The sequence below is a fragment of the Gossypium hirsutum genome, chromosome A12 (assembly GCF_007990345.1).
Source record: "Gossypium hirsutum isolate 1008001.06 chromosome A12, Gossypium_hirsutum_v2.1, whole genome shotgun sequence".
Lineage (NCBI taxonomy): Eukaryota > Viridiplantae > Streptophyta > Magnoliopsida > Malvales > Malvaceae > Gossypium > Gossypium hirsutum.
In genome coordinates, this window is record NC_053435.1 from 107,557,227 (window position 1) to 107,578,778 (window position 21,552).

General features: G+C 26.6%; 2 protein-coding genes across 2 annotated transcripts; one reads left to right on the top strand and one right to left on the bottom strand.

Annotated features, from left to right (window-relative positions):
• The first annotated feature begins 5,390 nt into the window (after positions 1 to 5,390).
• On the top strand, positions 5,391 to 6,985 carry LOC121211214 (25.3 kDa vesicle transport protein). The gene is made up of 5 exons (XM_041083751.1): positions 5,391 to 5,645; positions 5,844 to 6,004; positions 6,109 to 6,252; positions 6,337 to 6,410; positions 6,666 to 6,985. Exons 1-5 carry the CDS (start codon positions 5,443 to 5,445, stop codon positions 6,771 to 6,773), a joined length of 690 nt encoding a protein of 229 aa, XP_040939685.1. The 5' UTR covers positions 5,391 to 5,442; the 3' UTR covers positions 6,774 to 6,985.
• A 1,193-nt stretch (positions 6,986 to 8,178) lies between these two features.
• LOC107936866 (transcription factor LAF1) lies at positions 8,179 to 10,162 on the bottom strand. Its single transcript, XM_016869643.2, has 3 exons — positions 9,758 to 10,162; positions 9,024 to 9,153; positions 8,179 to 8,912 (listed from the first exon to the last, which is right to left on the bottom strand). Exons 1-3 carry the CDS (start codon positions 9,897 to 9,899, stop codon positions 8,306 to 8,308), a joined length of 879 nt encoding a protein of 292 aa, XP_016725132.2. The 5' UTR covers positions 9,900 to 10,162; the 3' UTR covers positions 8,179 to 8,305.
• Between the last annotated feature and the right edge of the window lie 11,390 nt (positions 10,163 to 21,552).

The following is a 21,552-nucleotide window of genomic DNA, read 5'->3' on the forward strand; positions in this document are numbered from 1 at the left end:
ATACTTGAAAAATCACTTAATAATTGGATTTAGATATAATTATTTATAATTAAATAATGATGATATGTTTGAATAACTGTTATAATTAATGAGTCTTATTGAATTGGATATAATTGAAGCACTCTAATTATACTTTCACCCTATTAGGAGGAAAGTGAAAATTGAAATAATTACACAAGTTACATTCAAAGTCAATTTTTAAAAAATTATTTTTATACAAATTATAAAATTTATATTATAAACATGAACATGTATGAATATTTGAAATAATTATGGCAAAAAATTTCTTATATTAAAAATCCTAAAAAATTATATTATAAAAAATATGTAATTTTTATAAAATTATAATAAAAATTTATATTATTTAAATCCTAAAAAATTAAAGTTATAATTAAAAAGTTTGTAAAAAATTAATTTACATATTATAAAATGGTTAAAATATATTTATTTATAAAAAATTATAATAAAAAAATATGAATATAACTTGTTTATGTGTCCAAGATATATTAGAAGGTTCATTACTTCAATTGAGATAATGAAAAATCATTTCATTTTTTAGTTAGAATTTTAGGTGGTTCTTGAAAAAAGATAGCGAAAAAATTTATCCCTAAAGTAGATACTAAGAGGAATGTATAAACCAATGCTTCCATAAATTCAATCGTGGTTTACAATTATAGCTTCCATATCTATTTATTTGGAATCATCTCCCGAATAAAATAAAGAAATAACAAGAATAAAAGAAAAGACAGTGATTTAAATTAAGATTTTTCCATCAGTCTATAGCAAATAAGAATACTTGCATCAGAATACTTGTCTTCTTGTAGTTTGATCTGCAAGTTTTTGGAATGCTCCAAATTCTACTTCAGCATCCAAATCTGGATCAATACCTGCAAAAACATCGTTATAAAAATAATACAGTTATTCATAAAAAAATGTTATAATTTTTTATCAAAACTTAATTTATAAAAAATCCTTTTCTAGAGTTATGTTAAAAAATTATATCATTTATAAGAAGTGTTATGACAGTTATTAGATAATTTTAAAAAACTTTTTTTATGAATATTATATGTTATAAATTTTATATTGTTTTTTTATTTAGTTTATTTATTATAAAAAGGGATATAACCTAGCATAAGTTTTTCTCCAAATTAAATTTGTATAAGTTTTTATAATTAATGTTATAGACTATTTGGAATGTAAACTCAAATATTATAAGCTCGATGCTAATGATGCAAATACAAAAGGTTTTTTTGCACCATACCGTGGAGTATGATACCATTTGACAGAATTGTGCTAAACACAAATGCTATAGATAACTCACGAATTCTTTAATTTGAGACATTCAAGATTTGAAAATGTAATTGAAAAGACATTTGCGATTCTAAAAAAAAAAGATATTTTTCATATTAACAATATTACCCTAGTATAATATAAAAAATAATAAGGTTGGATCGTACTAACATATTGCATATTTCATAACTTGAATTATAGGTGAAATTGATATGATACTTTGAAAAGTACATGGAAGAAGGAGATATAGATAATCTTAATGATATAGATTCAAATTCAGGTGATGAACTCGGTTAATAACCAGCAATGATGATAAAAACATATGTTAAATATTAAAAAGGGAATAAGCCAACAAACATGCACCGGAAGAGTTAGGTAGAATTACTTATAATGCATAATTTTCTTTTTATTTTTATTAATAATTGCTTTATCAACAATTTTTTTAGACTAACATAATACATGTGGTGATTTAATTTTAATTTTTGTTACTTGTTTAGAAATTATTTTTACCATACTAGTTATTTTTTATAATTATTAATATTTTTTTAAAATAAAAATTATATAACTATGTAATTACAATTTTTATTACCAAACATTACATAGAAAATTATGATATAATTACACTCTATTAGTCAAACACGTATAATGAATATAATTATTTATAATTACAAGGGAGTGTAATTACTATCATAATAATTACACTTTCATTTAATCCCTCTGTGTTGTCCAAGTATACCCCAAATTCATTCAAGATGTGAAACCTTTTAAAATTAAGTTTCATTAGTTACTCTTCAACTTATGTGTTAGTTAACACATTAAAGGATAGTTTAGATATAATGTAAAGAATATTTAAAATATATAAATTAAATTTTAAATATGTAAGTATTATTGCATGGGTACCTTAGATCTACGTACTAAAATAATAATCTTATTAAAAGTTATAAAGGCTATTTTCTTTTTAAGTTTTCTTAGCTAATTATTGTGACTTTAAATAATAAATTGAATAGGAGAGGAAACATATTTAAGATATATAAATTAAAATTTAAATATATATACTATTACATGAATAGTTTGAGTCTCGTATTAAAAAATTAATTTCATTAAAACTTGTGAAGGATATTTCTTTTAACCTATCATATTTAAATTTATAGATATATATTTAATTAAAATTTAATTCATATATTTTAAATATGTTTTATATCGGAATTTATATAAATGTCTAATGAAATTAATCTAATTATATAATTGTTAATATTTAGATCCAAATAAGAAGGAAGAATTGGGTTTAGTGGCTAACACCTGCCATTGTCAGATGTCAGCACTCACATGGCGTTTCAGATGAGGTTAGTTTTTTTTTTTTTTTCTCTTTAATCATTCAACTCTAGAAAAGACTGATAAAAAGCTGATTGAATGTCTCCTTTCCTCAAATTGCAACAATTGTAAAGCAGTTTGTGTAAAGCCAACGTTAAAACTTATCTACACCATCCACAGCCAATGAACAAAATGGGGGTGTAGTAGGGGACTGAGTAACAACAAGTATTTTTTCACTATATTGTAATAAGTGGTTGCCATGGTCCACTCTCGTACCGCCATTTGTAAAGGAACAAGCAAAGCAAACACACTCGAATGGGATGTGGGGCGGGGCCTGGCTTGGGGTATAGTGCCAGGAAATTAGATATTGATGGTTATAAATTCTGGGTTTCAATTCAATTCTCACAAGGCAAGGCAATGTCGCAGCCTTGAATGGTAGTTTTCAGTTAGGTGTCAGCAAAATTCAATTCATGGCCTTAAATGAAATGAGGGAAGTATGTATGTCTGTAGGATTATAAAGCTTTCTTGTGATATGTTGTGATGCTTTTGTTTTTGTTTTTATGTGTACACGTGCAAGAGGTGAGTCTCTTTAGCTTTAAGTGAGTTTCAACTGCTTCGAAGAATTTTCTAAGTTGGTATGATAGTGTTGTTTATATTAATTGGATTAGTTTGTTGGATTGAGAATCAGACTGATTTTAAAGTGTATTGAAATATGGATGAATTGGTTTTATGTTTTTTGTCCAAAATTCATGACCCAAACTGGTTTTTTATGTTTTATAATTAGTTAATTTTGGTTGAATGAATGTTGGACTTTCGGATTAAAACATTTCAAGTTTTAGAGTTAATGTTGATAATTTTGTTAATGTTTTAAAATTTTAATTGAATTTAGAATGTATAATCGATGTTTATATTTTTATTGTTATTTATTTTTGTTTATAAATTTATTTAACTTATTTAATTTTTCCTATTTTTTTTCAAAATTGTCTTTATTTTTAATTTTTTAAAATTATTCAAATCAAGAATGAGTAGTCTAATCGATTCGACCATTGGTTCAGATCGAAAAATATTGGACATAATAATAAATTTAGCTTTCAATATTTACCTTTTTATCATTTTGACTCTAATTTTTATTTTTGGATTACTTTAATCTTCAACTTTCAAATTTTAATTAAATTATTTTTTAAAATGAAAATTTTGATTGGACTGTTGAAATTTTAATGGTACTAATGTGACAACTCAAGTGACAACTTAGGTGTACATCAAAATTTAAAAAAAAAATTGAAAAATATTAAAAAAATTCAACAAATTTAAATGCTCATATTTTTTTTTCAAAATAATCCATGCTAGCAATGAAGTATATGTAGATTATCATGCGAGTGGTCATGTTAGTACTATTAAATTTTTAAAAATTCAATTAGTTTTTTAGTCCAAAATAATTTTACTAAAATTTAGAATTGAAATGCCGAAATAATAAAAAAACTAAGGTCAAAAGTAGTTAAATTTATTATTATCCCTTATAAATTTGCATGTATAATTTATAGAGCCTCACTCTTTGTTTAGATTAAAAATTTAATATTTTTTAATAAAATAATTATTCAAACCCAAATTATTTTTAAAATAATTTAACATCCAAAAAAAGCCACAAGTTGAGTACGAAATTTAATATTTTTATTTTTGTGTAAAAGAATACTCTCAATTTGAAGATAAAATAGAATATTGGGCCTTTGTTAGATCCAAATTCCATTGGTAAATAAAGTTGGAAGCAACAGTATGGGCCAGCTTTATTTCGGTGCAACTTAAAGCCTGGATGAAATTTTTTTAATGGACAGAGAAAATGAGCCAAAGCCCCAACAATGAGACCCAGAAATTATATGACTTAAATTAGTTAAGCATCAATTGATCCAAATCCAAAAAAACCACTTGCGACGACAATATCTCATGGACCAAGACACTAGTGATCCCCAGACCCATATAGAATTATCTGCTTAAACTTGAAGATTCGTTTGATATTTAGTAGGATTTTGGTAAAAATATTAGGCCCTAAAATGATCTTGAACAATGCAGATATATATTAATTTTTTTAAAAAAATAATATAAACGGATCTAAAATAAATTTAGGTTAGTCATTTATAAATACAGATAAATTTGAGCAAAATTTTAAATCATTATATTAAACTAAATTGAGCTTAAATAAACATATAGTAATATCATACTTAAGCTTAGTTCAAATCTAATCTAACTAAACTTATGAACACCTAGCTTCTACTTTTAGTTACCATTCCTTCTCCTACATTCTAACTATATCCTTTTACTTCAAGCCCACAAGGAGAATTTCCTCAATCACCACCATCCCATCTTTATATCAACAACACTTAGTATTATTTTATCCTAGAGGTTCAACAAGATTAAGGTCTAAACTTCACAACTATCTTCACTGTATTAATTACATGTAGCCTTCATAAAATTTGCTGTTGCTTTTTTTACCCACAGGCTCCTCAAGAAGAGTAACTAATTCCCTTCAACCATTTAAGTTTCCATTATTGTTCTTAATTCCAAACTATAAAAATAACTTTGAATCAGAAAATGATCCTCGAATACCCCAAAAAATATATATTAAAAACAATAACATTTCTCCTCATGAAACTTGCTATTGACCCACCGCACAGGGTTTCATTTTTTAGCTTTTGCACGCAGCCGAAGTGGTATAACTTCGTCTTCATCTTCACGTCTAATATAATATCAGCTTTGCCTTCAAAGCAAGCATTTCTTCCCTTTATCCCCTATATAACCCATCACCCACGCCTTGAGAGACCAAAAAAGAAATTGTTTCATAATCAAAAAATGGTGAAGCTAACCATTGTTGGAAGAGTGAAAGATGGGTTACCACTGGCACAAGAAGCAAGGTACATGAACAACGAGACGACGACGTCTCACAACTTATCATCTAACTACAAGCAACAAGCTGAGTTCCTTCTCAATGAAATCTCCAAAGGAGCTTTACCACTTCCCTCAATGACCATCCGCGTTGATCACCATTCTTTCAAGTATCCTTTAACCCCACGCAAACTATATGTGTGTGTGTTTTCATTCATATGCATATATGCATACAACTTAATATTTCTTGAACTGCTTTCATTCATTTAATTGGTTTTTGAAGGCAATAATTACACCAACTTTTTGTTTTTATCCGACACGTATACAAACATATATTAAGATGAACTATTTTTGCTCTTTACCTTAAGCTATTTGGTGGTGAATGGAATCTGCTTCATCACATTATGCGATTCTTCATATCCAAGAAAACTAGCTTTCAATTATCTTCAAGATTTGCAAAAGGAGTTTGACAAGTTTGATAATGGCCTCATTTACAAAATTACTAAACCATACAGCTTTGTTAAATTCGGTATAATGTCCCCATTAGCAATTTTTAAGCAATAGTTCATTACATTTCAATGTTAAACAATCAAATACATATTGAATTAATATATTCTGGTTTTGAATTTGCAGATAGTATTATTTCTAGTATTAGGAAGCAATACATTGATACAAGAACACAGGCCAATTTATCGAAGCTGAATGCTAATCGTCATCGAGAACTCGATATAGTTACCGGAAACATGTCTGATATCGTAGAAAGAAGACGAAATTCGGGTAATTTTCGGTTTAGATTAAGGAATTTTTGTGCTTAATTAAGTATGAACATTGAACACATAAGAATAACTTTATTTTGTGCAGAAATATTAGAGACACCAGCAGCTAATTATACCCCTCAGAGCTCTTCTCTATTATGGGGTTCTCCACGGCTTGAGGCATGTCTTGATTTTTTTTTTTCTCGTTTGGGTTAATATAACTTTTAATACTTGAATTTAGTAATTAAGTCCATTCTAATCTTTAAATTTAGATTTCATCAAAATTTGATGAAATATAAATATCAATCTAGACTTAATTATCAAGTTCAAGCACTAATAATTTTATCAACTCTTTTTGGTTTCACCAACCTTTTTTATTGGGTTAATCCATTTGCAAATGTTAACCCTTTTCTTTTTCTTAACCATTGTTAACAGGCAATTGCATTGATTTGGACACCCATTGCAATCATTACTGTAATTGCTTGGATTCTTTTATGGGTTAGCCTAGTTTTTACAGATGACTACTTAATATCAACTTTGTAGAGCTACTCAAATAATAAATCATGATCAAAGAAAGCTTCAATTCACCGCAAGAACTTCAAATATATGTGCATATATATATACACGCCAAAAACCATGATATCAATTGATCATGCATGTATACGTTATGTGTTTCATGTACTATGCTTCCCATTTATTCAGATTGTAAATTAATAGACCTCAATCAATCAATTTCTCAATCCAAGTTTTCATCATTTTAGTATTGTCGCAAATTGAAATGGTAAAAATATTGTGAAAGCTCTATACTAAGATTCAAATTATATTTTATTTTTTTGTTAAAAATTTGACAATTTAGTCCATATATATTAGATCAAAGAGAAAATTAGTTTTTTCTTGTACAGTTAATAACTGGCATGAGTAACAGAATAATCAAACAGTGATATGTGGCATATCATGTGTACTTTATGTTGACATAAATAGATCAATTTTCAACCGTATAAATGAATAAATTTTTTAACAGAAAGACCAACTGCCCTTTTATCTAATGTATAAGGACTAATTTAACTATTTTTTAATAGAGAAGATAAATTACAATTTAGCTCCTAATATAAGACACTCTATAATACTTTTACCAGTTAAAAATTGGTACATGAAAACACTTTTAGTAACATTTACCACCCTTTCTCTCGATGTACCGAATTCAATGGCTTTTGGGTGAATTATTGTACTACCATTTGGGTTCATTGTTAAAGGACAAAAAAGAGCATCATTGACCTTACTAAATATGAATAAAACGTGAAGATGATGTAAGGCAAAACAGTTTGGCCTTTTCAAACGTACTACCAAAATCCCAATGGATGCTGCACTTAAAATTTATTTACAGAAGTCAATGAAACTATAAATATTTTCCAATTTCTCAATGATAATTTAGTAAATATATAATATGATAAATAAAAAATGGGTCAACCAAATGATTGAGTTCACAAAATATATAAAATTTTGCTATTAAAAAGAGAAACAAATACAATGTTACACTCTGTGAAACCTGTCCTTTTGAAAACAAACTATGGGTACACCAAGAACAACATCATGGAAAAATAACAAAAAAAATTAAAAATTAAAACTTTAAAGCTCTTTTATTACCGTATTTGTGGGGTATTAAGTCGGTAAAAGTATTACGAAGGTTTTTATATTAGAAGCCAAATTATATTTTGACTTTTCTATTCAAAAAATGGATAAATTAGTCTCTGTACATTAAATAAATTGATCTTTTTTATAAAAATTTCATCTATTTTTACTATTAAAAACTGACGTGGCTAACGGAATAATAAGACAGTAACTCATAACGTGCCATGTCCACGTCATGCCGACGTACAAAGAATAGTTTTGTAATAGTATAAATGGATGAAATTTTAATAGAAAGACCAATTTACTCTTTGATCTAATATATAGGTAATTTGCCCATTTTTGAGTAAGAGGGCAAAATGCAATCGGACTCTTAATACAATAAATTTTATGGCACTTTTATCTCATTATATCTCTATACAATGAAAGGAAGTATCTTTTTAGCCATTTTACATGTACATTACATTGTTATTCATATTGAAATCACTGCATATATCATCCCCAGATAAGGAACCAACGAACTCGTTCCCAGAAATTTGGGTTTCGAAATCGAATTGTGAGCTAAACATTTCGTTTGCCGACCCGTTGCTTAGTCCATCGTGAAGATCACTGCCACCGAATGTTCCTTCGTTTAACAAGAACGCGTCCATAAAAGGGTCTTGGAAGTTTGAACTTGAATTGTGATTAAATCCATAAGAGGTAGCCGCCGGACCGCATTCTTGATCAAGCGATAGCCATTCTGCGAATAAAACCTTTGGCAGGGGACTTCTTTGTGGCTCTTTGGAGAAATCGATAACATGCTGCGGAACGGCTCGATCAGTGCTTACCGAGAGTTTATCAATGTGATTGAACGATTCATAGGTTGGCATTTGGTCAGAGAAAATTCGAGAGGAGGGTGTGGATTGTTTGTTTTCCGAGCTTGAAGTTGTGCATTGACTCCTTGCTTGAGAATCCATTTCTTCAGCTTTTGCAATTCTTTTTTTCAGATATGAATGCCAATAGTTCTTTATCTCATTATCTGTTCTCCCAGGCAAATTTTGTGCAATTTGTGACCACCTAATCAAATACAATCATCATTAGTTCCATACATACATACAAACATACATACATACATACATACATACATACATACATACATACATACATACATAAAGTGTTGTTGCTTACTTGTTGCCTAACAAATGATGAAGGGTGAGAATCGTCTCCTCCTCTTGCGGCGTAAAAGTTCCTCGTTTTAGCCCCGGTCTCAAGTAATTAATCCACCTTAATCTGCAACTCTTCCCATTCCTCAGCAACCCTGAATGTACAATTATGCCAGAAAATTGTTTTAGGGGAGGTCAAAGTGGAATTTTACCATTATACTAATTTATAATTTCATAAACTTCATAAGTACTACAAGATATATTAAATACCGCTTATATACGCCTCAGAATTACGTAGTAAATACCGGTAAATTTACAACATCTACAATTTCATGTGAAAAAAACAGGGGAAAGCTGTTTAAAGTGTTAGATGATAAGTTCAGTTTAGTTATTTTTACAAACAGAAAGTAGTCATCAATCATCATCAATCCCTTTCACTTTCTTTTCACTTTTGCTTTAGCCAATAAAAGAATCAATCGTTTTCCTTTTAACTCAAGATTTTTTTTTACCACAATTTTTTTTTGTTTTGTGTTGACTCCCACCATCAACACCACCAGTCCACCACCACTACCAACAAAAACAGAAAAAAAAAATCTTTAATGTTTTTACACAGACAGGGCAAACCAAACAAAGTACAAACGATAATCTTTATCACATGACATTACTAGTTGCAAAATCATTTAAACACCAGTCAATCAACAAATAAAGAAAAAACCCAGAAATATAACAATGAATATGAGAAGGGAAATGGAAAGTAACCTGCATTGATGGGAACAGAGCTCCAACAACCATGGCCATGTTTAAGGACATAGTTTCTAAGCTTTAAATCTTCTTCGGGTGACCATAAACCCTTCTTATGCTTAGCTTTTGGCTTATTATTTTCAGATGGCTTGGAAACCATTTTCTTTTAGCTTTAGAAGGAGAAAGAAACCAGTGCTTGTCCTTTGGTACAAGCTTTAAAAAAAAGGAGACAAAGAGAAAAGGGAAAAATTAAGGGGCAATAAGCAATGAAGCAAAGGGCAGAGACTGCAAATGCAATAAATAGCTGACCCCCAAAAAGTTATTAATGGTATAAATCTAAGATTAGTTGTAAGTTCACTGATTTTAAAAAAGGAAATGAAAATAAATAATATTGAAGTACTTTTATTAATACTACTTAATTATGATATAACAAGTTTATCTTTGGTCCAATAAATAAACTTCTTTGAAATTTTGGGTAAATTGCCCTCAAGGTCATTAAACTATTAGTAAATTTACATTTTGATCACTTATCTTCAAAAAGTTACATAATGGTCACTATGAAACAACTTTGAACATAAATAAACTTCTTTGAAATTTTGGGTAAATTGCACTCAAGGTCATTAAACTATTAGTAAATTTACGTTTTGATCACTTATCTTCAAAAAGTTACATAATGGTCACTATGAAACAACTTTGAACATAAGGAATATGCGAACCAAAATCCAAACAGCTTTCTTCTCCGACATTCGACATTGACTTCAGACCGACTTGGATCTAAGGTATGTTACTCTACTCGCCGATGGTATTGACCTACTATATTGATAGTCGAATTGTCGTTTATAACTCGCTAGTCGAACTTTTGAAAAATAAAAATTTAATAACCCAATAACTTAAATAAAAAAAACTGTCGAATAGTTCAATGACTTAAATGAAAACTTTTGAATAGTCCAATAATCATTGTGTAACTTTTTGAAGTTGAAAGACTAAAACATAGATTTACGAATAGTTTGGTGACTTTAAGTGTAGTTTACCCATTTTTTCATTGAAGAAATAGTAATGATGATTATTTGTTTTGTTTAGAATCAATATTATTTTGCTTAATTACAATCTTATTGACTTTGTGATACCTAACTTTGATGAAGGGGAAAATTTATTAGATGAATTTTGGCCCATTTAAGTCTTAGAGTTATTATTCATGAATGGATTAGATTCAAATAATAAAATTATTTGTTGAAATTAATACAAGCCTGTTTAGACCTTAGCTGGTAAAATTAACTATACAATTCAATTTTTCTATTTTTTATTGTTTGGTAGTACAAAGGAATATTTCCAGATAAGAATAATTTCTTTTATTTTACTTTTTTGGGTTATGCTTCTTGCTCCTTGGCTTTGTACACCTTATCTTAATCTTATTAAATTATTAGTGGTTTTATATTTTGATCATTTAATTTCAAAAAGTTATAAAATGGTCATTGAATTATTCATAAAAAATTATTAAAGTTATTGGGTTGTTAAGTTTTTTTTTTTTTAAGTCTGGCTAACAAGCTCCAAGCGATTATCGGATGACCGATACAATGGATCAATATCCATTAATGAGTAGAAGAACGTGCCTTATATCCAAGTTGATTTGATAGTCAATGTCAGAAATCAAAAAAGAAAATTATTTGGATTTTACTTCCTAGATTCGCGATGTTTAAAATTATTTCATAAAAAAAAAACTATAGAAGAGAAGAAGAAAAAGAACTTTGCAAATAAAAAAAAAGGCCATACAAGAGTGATTTTAATAACTCATTGACTTAAATGAAAACTTTAGAATAATTCAGTGACCATCTTGTAACTTTTTAAAGTTAAGTGACCAAAACATAAATTAACTAATAACTTAGTGACCTTGGGTGTAGTTTGCCCTAAAATTAATGGCTAGGCAATAAAGGGTAAAAGTGTCATGGAGGCATTGTATAGTTGTATTAGAAGTCGGATTACATTATGTTTTATCTACTAAAAAAAAGGGTAAATTAGTTCATGTACATTAAATCGAAAAGCAAATTAGTTCTTTTGTTAAATTTTCATTCATTATTACTATTAAAAATTAGTCATTGTACATCAGCACGAGGCACACGTGGTGTGGCAAGTATAATTGTCTGATTATTCTTTCAACTACACCAATTTTTAACAATAAAAATAAATAAATTTGTCAAAAAAACGTATAAAAATTAATTTATTCATTATTTAAATAAAAAAGGCAAAACACAAATTTATTCCTAATACAAAAGATGTCCATGTTAAAGGGAAATTTTTTTCTATTATAACTGTTTTTTGTTATGAACTATTATGACCGTAAAAAGTAAAAGTAAGGGAAAAAAAGAATATAGATATAAAAGTAAAAAAGTAAATGTTTTACTGTGGATAAAAAGAAAAGGAATATAATTTTGGAAAGTTCCAAAATAATAATATAAATATTGAATCCAAATGGGTGAGAATATTTGTTTATTGAACTTGTTTTAATATATTTGCAATGTAATCCTTTTTTTTTATTCGATCCTTTTCTGTACCGACAATTTATATTTAAAATAAAAAATACAGATTTATTAAAAGAAAGAATACAAGCATTTTTAACACTATTTTAATATTGAAATTAAACACATTGGTGCATGAATTTCAACCTTTATTTAATCAATTTTTTTTTTGGATAAAAGAAAGAAAATCATTTTTAGTTTAATATAATTGAAACAGTGTTATGAAAAAAATAATTAATTAAACTTTTTTTACGAATTAATTAACTTATTTTCTAACAACTATAATCGTGTAAAAGTACTCGAAATTATAAGTTTATAAATAGGGTTTATATTCAAGGTGACTAAATTATTAGTAGATTTATGCTTTGGTCATTTAATTTAAAAAAGTTATAAAATGGTCATTGAATAATTTGAAAGTTTTTATTTAAATCATTAGGCTGTTAAATTATTGATGTATGGTCTTATTTATTTATACCAATTGAAATTTCTATTTTCTTTTCTTTTCTAAATTCAATTTTATTTTCATGATTTGCGAACCAAAATCTGGACAACTTTCTTCTTTGATATCCGATATTGTTCGTCATATCAACTTGGTTCTAAGGTATGTTCTTCTACTCATCAATGGGCATTGATCCATCATATTGATTGTCAAAATGTTGCTTGGAACTCTCTAAACAAATTAAAAAAAAAAAAAAACTTAACAGCCTAGAGACTTAAACTATGAGCGAAGCCAGGAAATTTTTTTAGGGGCGGATGAAATTTTAATTTTTTATAGTTTATATCTTTATAATTTGTAAAGGATTAAATTGAATTTTTATAATTTTAAGAGGGCCAAAGTACAATTTTACCTTTACTAATTTAAAATTTTTAAAAAATTTTAAGGGCCAAAATAATAATTTTACATTTTAAGGGGGCTGGGGCCCATGCCAGCCCCCCCTGGTTCGCTCTTGACTTAAACAAAAACTTTCAAATAGTTCAATTTTCATTTTATAATTTTTGAAATTGAATAACCAAAACATAAAATTACTAATAATTTAATTACATTTGATGTTATTTACCCTTATAATTATCATAATAAGTTTAATTGATCATCTATTCTTCTCAAACCGTTGTATACAAATCAACTCGATTTTATACACTATAGATAAAATGAATTATCGCCAACAAGTGGTTGGATGTAATGGTAATTCATATTACAGTTCTAAGGAAAAAAAACGTAAATTTAAACCATGAAGACAATATTATTAAAAATAGCAGCCACGAATCTCACGTATAAACTGTAAATGAATATCTAATCATATTAAAAAAAACTAAATTCGTATCATCTAATTATTTAATATTTTAAATTTGTTACAATAATTATTGAAGAATTTCGTTACGTAAAGGAACTTTCTTACTAAGATGCACTCAACTGTGAACGCCGCAGTATAGCTCATGGAGACAATAATTTTACCATCTATGAGACTATGACCTTATCACAAAGTTTAAAAATTCGAATGTCGGCTTTAATTAGACTGGTAAAGTCCATTAATTAATATATTTAGTGAGTCAATAAACTAAAATAATTCAAATAACTAATAAAAACCATAGTAGTATCATACGTATGTTATTCAGTACTTGACTTTAATAATTATATTTATAACAAGAGTAAATTTTATAAATAGTCATTTAACTATTAGTTTATTATTGTTTTAATCACGTAAGTGTAAAATTTTCAATTTTAATCATTATTACTATAGAAATTTAATATCTTGGTCACTATTTCGTTAAATCACAGCGTGATAACAATTCTTACATAATATATCAAATGATAAAAATGCCCTAATACTAATTATTGTAATTTTTATAAATATAATAAATTTTCAATAATTTCTCAATTAAATTGAGGCCTAATTGATTGGTGACATTTAGAGGTGTAAATGAGACACTGGTGCTAACAAACTACTTGAGTTTGATTAAAAAAAACTCAATTTAATAATTATTGAACCGAATATAAGCTGACTCGAACAACTCATTAACCTCGTTGAGATTTTAATCTTCAAACTTATGTTATTACCATTAATATATATTATTAACTTAAACTTAATTACAGAACAAAATTCAAGCTCGAGTTAGAGTACATATAAATTTAATTAAATTCGAGTTTAAGTAAAAAATTTGATGAACGAACTTAATTAAGCTCAAACCTAAAACTAAATGTAGATTAAGTCGATATAACATTTAATAATAACATAGGTTTATTATATTGAATAATTAAATGTTTTTTAATGAAGTAATGAAATTCATTGAATTGGGAACCTTGGGTTTTGTATTAATGTCCTATACATCAAATTTATTACTTTTATGAATTGAATTGAAATGATAGGAATGGTGAGATAAACTTAAGAAATGATTAATCAATAATTGCCAATTATGGACCCTTCACTCTTCTTCTGTTCATTAACTTCTAAACAATATATTTTGACAGATTGTATCTACAAAATTTGATTATTGTAATATATATTAATTATTAATTAAGCTCAATAATATTATTTGTTTATATATGTCAACTTCAACCTCTCATTGCTCCTTTGAATTAACCAAAATAAAATATATTTTTTTCCTCCTAAGTTTACTGCCGCTAAATAATCGCTAATTCGTTTTTTATTTATTTATTATATTTACCAAAAATGCACTGTCAATTAAGTCTTTTTCATTATACACGTGCCAAAGTGGGAACTGAGTTCATAGAATTAATTCAAGCTTGTTACCAAAATTCATATTAGACAGGTTTAATATAGAACTTTATATATATTTTTTAATTTGGTACCTAAATTTATTAAATGTAATACAAATTACGCAAAATATTAACGGTGTTTCTTTTTTTTTGTTATGCTACAAAAATATTGTCAATATTAGAATAAATTCATGTTAAAGAAAAAGTGTAACAATTGTTGTATACATCGTAACAATTGAATCTTTAAACCTTTAAATGTTTAAACCAAATAAAAAAAAGTATCAAATTCAAGTACTAAATATTATATTAAACCTTGAAAAAATAATAAAATATAAACATCGTAACAATTGAAGTGATGTAAATATATAAATTTATTAAAAATTATATAACATAAATCATGTTAAAAATATATATTACAGTTTAAAAATAATATATACATCACATAAATACACATATTATTGTTTTCTATAGAAACACAAAAATTATTGTTTTAGATGTTATTAACATCATTCCAGTAAATTCGTACTTTTTATTAACATCATTCCCGTTATTAAAAAAAGTAACATGTTAAGATGTGGATGGTTTACTTTCTAACATATGCATAAAAATAAATAAATGTCAAAATTACATGTAAATTTTGATTTAATAGTGTAATGTTATATATAAATTTTAATTTTTGTAATTTTATATATAAAATTTTAGTTTGATTTCATTTTTATAAATTATTAATGATATTATTGAATTAACATTATTTTTGTGTTGATATATTGCATACGTAAATAATTATATTAATCTAATATGAAAATAAATATATACAATTGACTCAAAATTAAAATTTCATGTATACGTATGTATAAATTGTAATTCAAATTTTATATGTATAATTACACCAAATCAAAATTTATATATTAAATTATATATTTCGCCGAAATTCGTGTATAAATTTAATATTAAAAAAAGCTAAAATTACTAAAAAGGTAAACTAAAAAGAAAAACACGATTGAATATTTTAAAATTTCTGTTGAACCTTCAAGCTTTCGTTTTCATCCAAGCCCCTGAGGTTGCAAGTCCGTAAGACTTTTTTTTATTTAAAATATCTATTTATATAATAAAATATATAATGATAATTTTAAATTAAACGAGCTTAAATGTTGAGATAAATCTGGTTTTAAATAAGTTAAAATTTTGTGTTTATGAACCAAATCAAATAATATTTTTATTAATTTAAAATTAATTTAAAAATTTTATGGTGTAAAAATTAATATTTTATATTTAAAATGGTGAAAATATTTTTTTTCGAAAAAGACTACATAAGAATTATTGGTTATTTTTTATTTATTAAAAAAAATATTTTTAGAAGAATATGTATGAAAAAGACTTTACAAAGGAATCTGAATTGAAATTCCCCCCCCCCTCTTTTAGCTTACATGTGGTTAAAATAAAGAGGCTAATAAGTGATTAATTGAATACTTTTTCTTTTTTTTGTAGGTTATTATTTAAATCTAACAAAGAAAGTTTGCCTGTTAAAATAAAATAAAACATTGAGATTTAACCTTTGCTCTTTTGAAGCTGAAAAAGATTTAGGGAATGATATGGCGTCATTGTGTTTATATCACAGTATATATATATTTAAAAATAAAAATAAATTATTGTAATGTCCAGAACAAATGAAACAACTATATATTGAATTTAAAATAGGGATCAATATTAGCTTTGTCATATTAGGTGTCTAAACCTTGCATTTTGCAATAATTTTTATTGGCATTTATGCAACTTGATTATGAATTTTCCTACAAATAACCAATGTGTTCATTTAATAGGGAAAAAAACATTATTCAAATAAAAGGCAAATGTTTAAAAAAAAATTTGGGGGGTTGGTTTGATTTTGTCTTGAGGCTATATATATATAAAAGGGTAAACTATAAAAATAATTATTTATGTTTGAAATGTTATGTTTTAGTCATTTACGTTGTCGTTTTGTTACGAAGTGGTCACTTTACTGTTAAACTCCGTTACCTTCTTAACGACCGTCCTATGTGACAGTCCAAATGGATTTTAAATGTTAACTTGGATATCCAATTACTGGGATAAAAATAGGTTTTTAATTAAATAAATTTAATTTGGATTGCCATTTAGGACATCCAAGTTGGTTTTTGAAACCCATTAGGACTGCCACGTAGGACCGTCGTTAGGGAGGTAATGGAACTTAACGGTAGAGTGACCACTTCGTAACAAAACGATAACATAAGTGACTAAAATATAATTTGAAGTAAACAAAAATACTAGTGACTATTTTTATAATTTAGCCTATAAAAAAAAAGAATGAAGAAAAAGGATCTACCAAACAATACTGTGACGGAAGTAATAGTTTTAAGTGTGCTGGGATGAATATATATATTTGTATTTATTAAGAATGGTGATTAAATTAAAATAATTAATTGTTTATAATAAATATTTGGCCTTTTTTCCTTGGCTTATAAGTTAAGCAAAAGAAAAGAAAAGGCTCAAAAATTCATTTCAAAGATTCCTAGTTAAACTTTTTAGGTATGTTGCTATCATATGAAATTTATGTTATGGAAAGTAGAACATTTTCCAGTGTTTCAATTTGAAAGCACGTTAAGAGATATCCAATTTGGAATGTGTTTTTTTCTAATTGGTTCTTAAGGTCTTTTTTAAATAATTATTAGTGTTGAGGGATTTTTAAGAAAATTTTATGAAATGTCGTTTGCTTAGAGTTAATCTATCTATCTCTGAACAAGTTTGATATTAAAGCAATTTAATGTTGTGAATGTTTTTCATTGCATTTCCAGATGAAGTTATCTAGATGGTATTTACATTAGTTTTTATGCAAGTTTAGTTATTTTTTAAATAATTAATAATGTTGAATGATTTCTAATTTTTTCGGGAGAAATTTATGAAACATTATTTGTTTAGAGTCGGTGAATCTCTTAATAAATCTGGTATTATTTATTGTGAGAGATTTTATCTCCCAACTCTAATGAGAGATCGAGTGCTTGAAGAGATAATAATTCATAGAGTTGAAACGCCTTATAGAGAGCCTAAGAAGGCAAACTATAGACAATGCATATCATTGGACTCAAACCCGTGCCTATAGTGCACAAGTGGTAGTCTTCTCATTCGTTGCCATGATTGTTTGAACCGAACTAGACCAAATGGTTGGACTGGGAATTAACTAGAGTATTGGTCCAAAGAAAAATATTATATTGGTTGGCTCGAGAATCGATATTGATTGATTGAATTGAATTTTTATGAATTTTTTAATGATTTATTTAGTTGAACTAGACGGACTAGCGAACTGATGGCTTAATCGATTTGACCACCAATCTAATTCTAAAAACTTTGTCAGTTAGTGTACTATAGGGTATAGATTCGAGTCCAACCATGCTCATCAATCATGATTTACCTTTTCAACCATACGAGAAATCACACCCCTACTTTGTTAATTCACTGCTTTAAGCGATCAGTTTAAGTTAAAAAACCAAAAACTCATTTCAAACCAATACCGATTAAAGCACCAGTTAACTCGAAACAAACCATACTTGTAAAATTCTCTCAAAACAATCAAGAATCTTGAAGAATGAAATCAATGAATTTAAAGCCTGTAAAAAAGAAAAAGAAACACAACCTATTGCGAAAGCAAGTGATGTGGTCAACTTTGGTTTGCAGTGACAATGTTGTCTGTCTTGTGGGGTTTAAACCTCTAATTTACACAATCGCTCAAGTCATCTTTTGTGCTACCAAACTTTCATAAAAATATCACAAACCTCACAAAACTTCAACATTAACCTACCCCTCTCTCTCTCTCTTTCTTTTTTTAATTTCCTTTTCAAGGAAGAAAAATACAAATACATAAAGTCAAAACAATACTTTTAATGATTCGTTCCTATGAAGACATGTGTAGTTTTCAATTCTCATTCTCATACCCAACAATTTAGTATCTTAAGATAATTTTTTAAATGATTGACAGCTAAAGTTAAATTTTTATGCTAAAAAATTTAAATGAGTAAATTATATTAGTAGTTATCTAATTATTAATATAATTATTTTCCGATCACTTAATTATGAAAAATTATAAAATGATCACTCAATTATTCGATTCTCTTTTTTATATTTTATTTGCCCTTATTAAAAAAATGTTTAAAAAAATTACTAAGTTGAGTAATTTAATTCCACTAGGCTACTTGTATTAAGTATATTTTTATAGATATATAAAATAAATCAATAAGAACCCCAATCAATAGACTTTTAATATATTTATCAAACTTTTATTCTCCATTATGTTTATTAATTTATCTCTTGATTTTAATTACACTAATTTTAAAATTTCATTGTATTGACCTGACAATATAAATATATGCTCTAATTACATGAGTACAACCAGAAAAGGCTAAACAATTACATAAACAAATATTATGTTCACATAAAATTTTTAATATTAGAGCCGTCTGCTCAATTAGATTTTGCAAAGTGTTCCAAAATCATTCGATTAAACTCCTTTATATTTTTAATCTTTTTTAAAAAAAGGTAATCTTATTGACATTAAATTAATTTTCTTGGTCGTCTTAAATTAATTAGGTAGCTTGGTAGTTAGCAAGTCACAAAAACAAAAAAAAAGGTTAAAATTGTTTATAGTCCTTGTATTTTTTAAAAAATTGGAATTTAGTCCTTTTATTTTTTCATATTTTAAAATTTAAATCTAACTGTTAATATTTTTTTATTAAATTTGTTATTGTGTCATTTTGAAATAATAATAAAAAACCCTACTCATTTTGTAGCTATGTAGTTAAAAAAAATATGTTGTAATTAACCTAAATTTGATAAAAAATAATATTAACAATTAGACCTGAATTTTAAAATCTAAAAAGTGAAAGGGCTAAATTTCAAAAAATACAAATGCATGGACTAAATTTCTATTTTTCAAAAAATACAAAAACTATAGGCATATTTTAACTAACAAAAATTTAAGAATTAAATCAATAATTTATTTTTGAGACAAATATATTTGACACACCATACACGCAATGTACCATGTATTAAAAGTGTTAAGCAAATTCTAATTTTACATGTCGCTAATTAAGAATAATTAGGTATAATTAATAATAATTAATTAGTAAACGAGGTTATCATGGACATAGAGATAATGTTAATTAAGCATTGAGAATTAATTGTTTTAGGTAAAGGTTTTGTGTGGAATTTGTTTCCCTATGTTGACATCCATTTTGCTGTTTCCCATTACCCTTTTAATGGATTAAATTGGTTATTTAGGTTAATGATTTTATTATGTTTATATTTATACGGTTAAAATGAAAATAAATATAAATATATTAATTATCAAATTTTACTTGTAGTGCAGTGCATGAGCCAAGAGTCTAGTGAAGGTATAGATTTTAAATTTCAGATTAATGTCATTAAAATTATTTTTTAAAATTTAAATTTAAGTATAAAATTATAAAATTGTTATTAAAATATTTGAAAGTTTTTATTTAAGTCACTATATTATTAAAGTTATTGCGGTGTGACCTTTTTCTCTATTCGCACTGCCTATATTACTCAAAAGCTTTACTTTTTTTTATACAGTTCAGTTTTTAGAAATAATTTTAAACGTCACAAATCTTTAAACAAAATCCAAACGGCTTTATTCTCGATCTCCATAGATAATCAACATATCAACTTGGAATTAAGGTTTTTTTTTATTCGTCAATGGTTATTTATCCATCGTACCAATCATCGAATCGTTACATGGAGCTCGCCAGCCGCACTTAAATTTTTTTTAACAACCCAACGATTTTAATAAAAACTTCAAAATAGTTTAGTAACTTAAACGAAAACTTTTGAATATTTCAATGACTATTTTGTAACTTCTTGAAATTGAGTGATCAATATGTAAATTTACTGATAGTTTAGTGACCGTGAGTGTAATTTACCGACTATATTTTAATAAAATAAAAACCAATTTTTCTAAAACGCACCTTTATTTATCTCCAATTATTCACAAAAAAAATAAGAAATTAATTGTACAATCAATACTCTAAAAGATTTTCATGTTGGACTCTATCATTATTTAAAAAGATATATTAAATATATCTAATGAATAACTAATTAAATATATTATATAAGTTCACCTACACCATCGAAGACTCAATCAATGGAAGGTTCGTTATTGACTGGCAACTGGCATGGGAAAGAATAAGACAGTAGATCGAGGAGTATCCCCGACCGTATCAGATATGTCTGTTACGTGCCCAAAAAACCCTTATACTTTACATTACATAAGCTATACGTATGCGTAAAAGTCTACATTACAATATCTATATATACATACATGTCGAGTATCAGACATTGACTTTAATTTGACACTAAAAAGCCATTGTCACCGTGACAGACCAGTGATGAAAATGGACTGAAAGTATATAGTTGCAATCAACTAATCATAGGATGTGATAAATACATATATGGTTATTTATTTGCATTAGAGAAGAATTGAATAATGATAGGTAACTGTTGATGGGAGGTTTTTTTTTTTAAAATATATAATTAAAAAATTAATATTTTTTATTTTAAAT

Excerpts from the sequence above, each read along its gene's own strand:
- LOC121211214 (XM_041083751.1), top strand. The coding sequence starts at position 5,443 with ATGGTGAAGCTAACCATTGTTGGAAGAGTGAAAGATGGGTTACCACTG. Across the intron at positions 6,253-6,336 it reads AGAAAGAAGACGAAATTCGG|AAATATTAGAGACACCAGCA; the intron begins GTAATTTTCGGT and ends TATTTTGTGCAG. Across the intron at positions 6,411-6,665 it reads GGGGTTCTCCACGGCTTGAG|GCAATTGCATTGATTTGGAC; the intron begins GCATGTCTTGAT and ends CATTGTTAACAG.
- LOC107936866 (XM_016869643.2), bottom strand. The coding sequence starts at position 9,899 with ATGGTTTCCAAGCCATCTGAAAATAATAAGCCAAAAGCTAAGCATAAG. Across the intron at positions 9,154-9,757 it reads CTCTGTTCCCATCAATGCAG|GGTTGCTGAGGAATGGGAAG; the intron begins GTTACTTTCCAT and ends TTGTACATTCAG. Across the intron at positions 8,913-9,023 it reads CATCATTTGTTAGGCAACAA|GTGGTCACAAATTGCACAAA; the intron begins GTAAGCAACAAC and ends GTATTTGATTAG.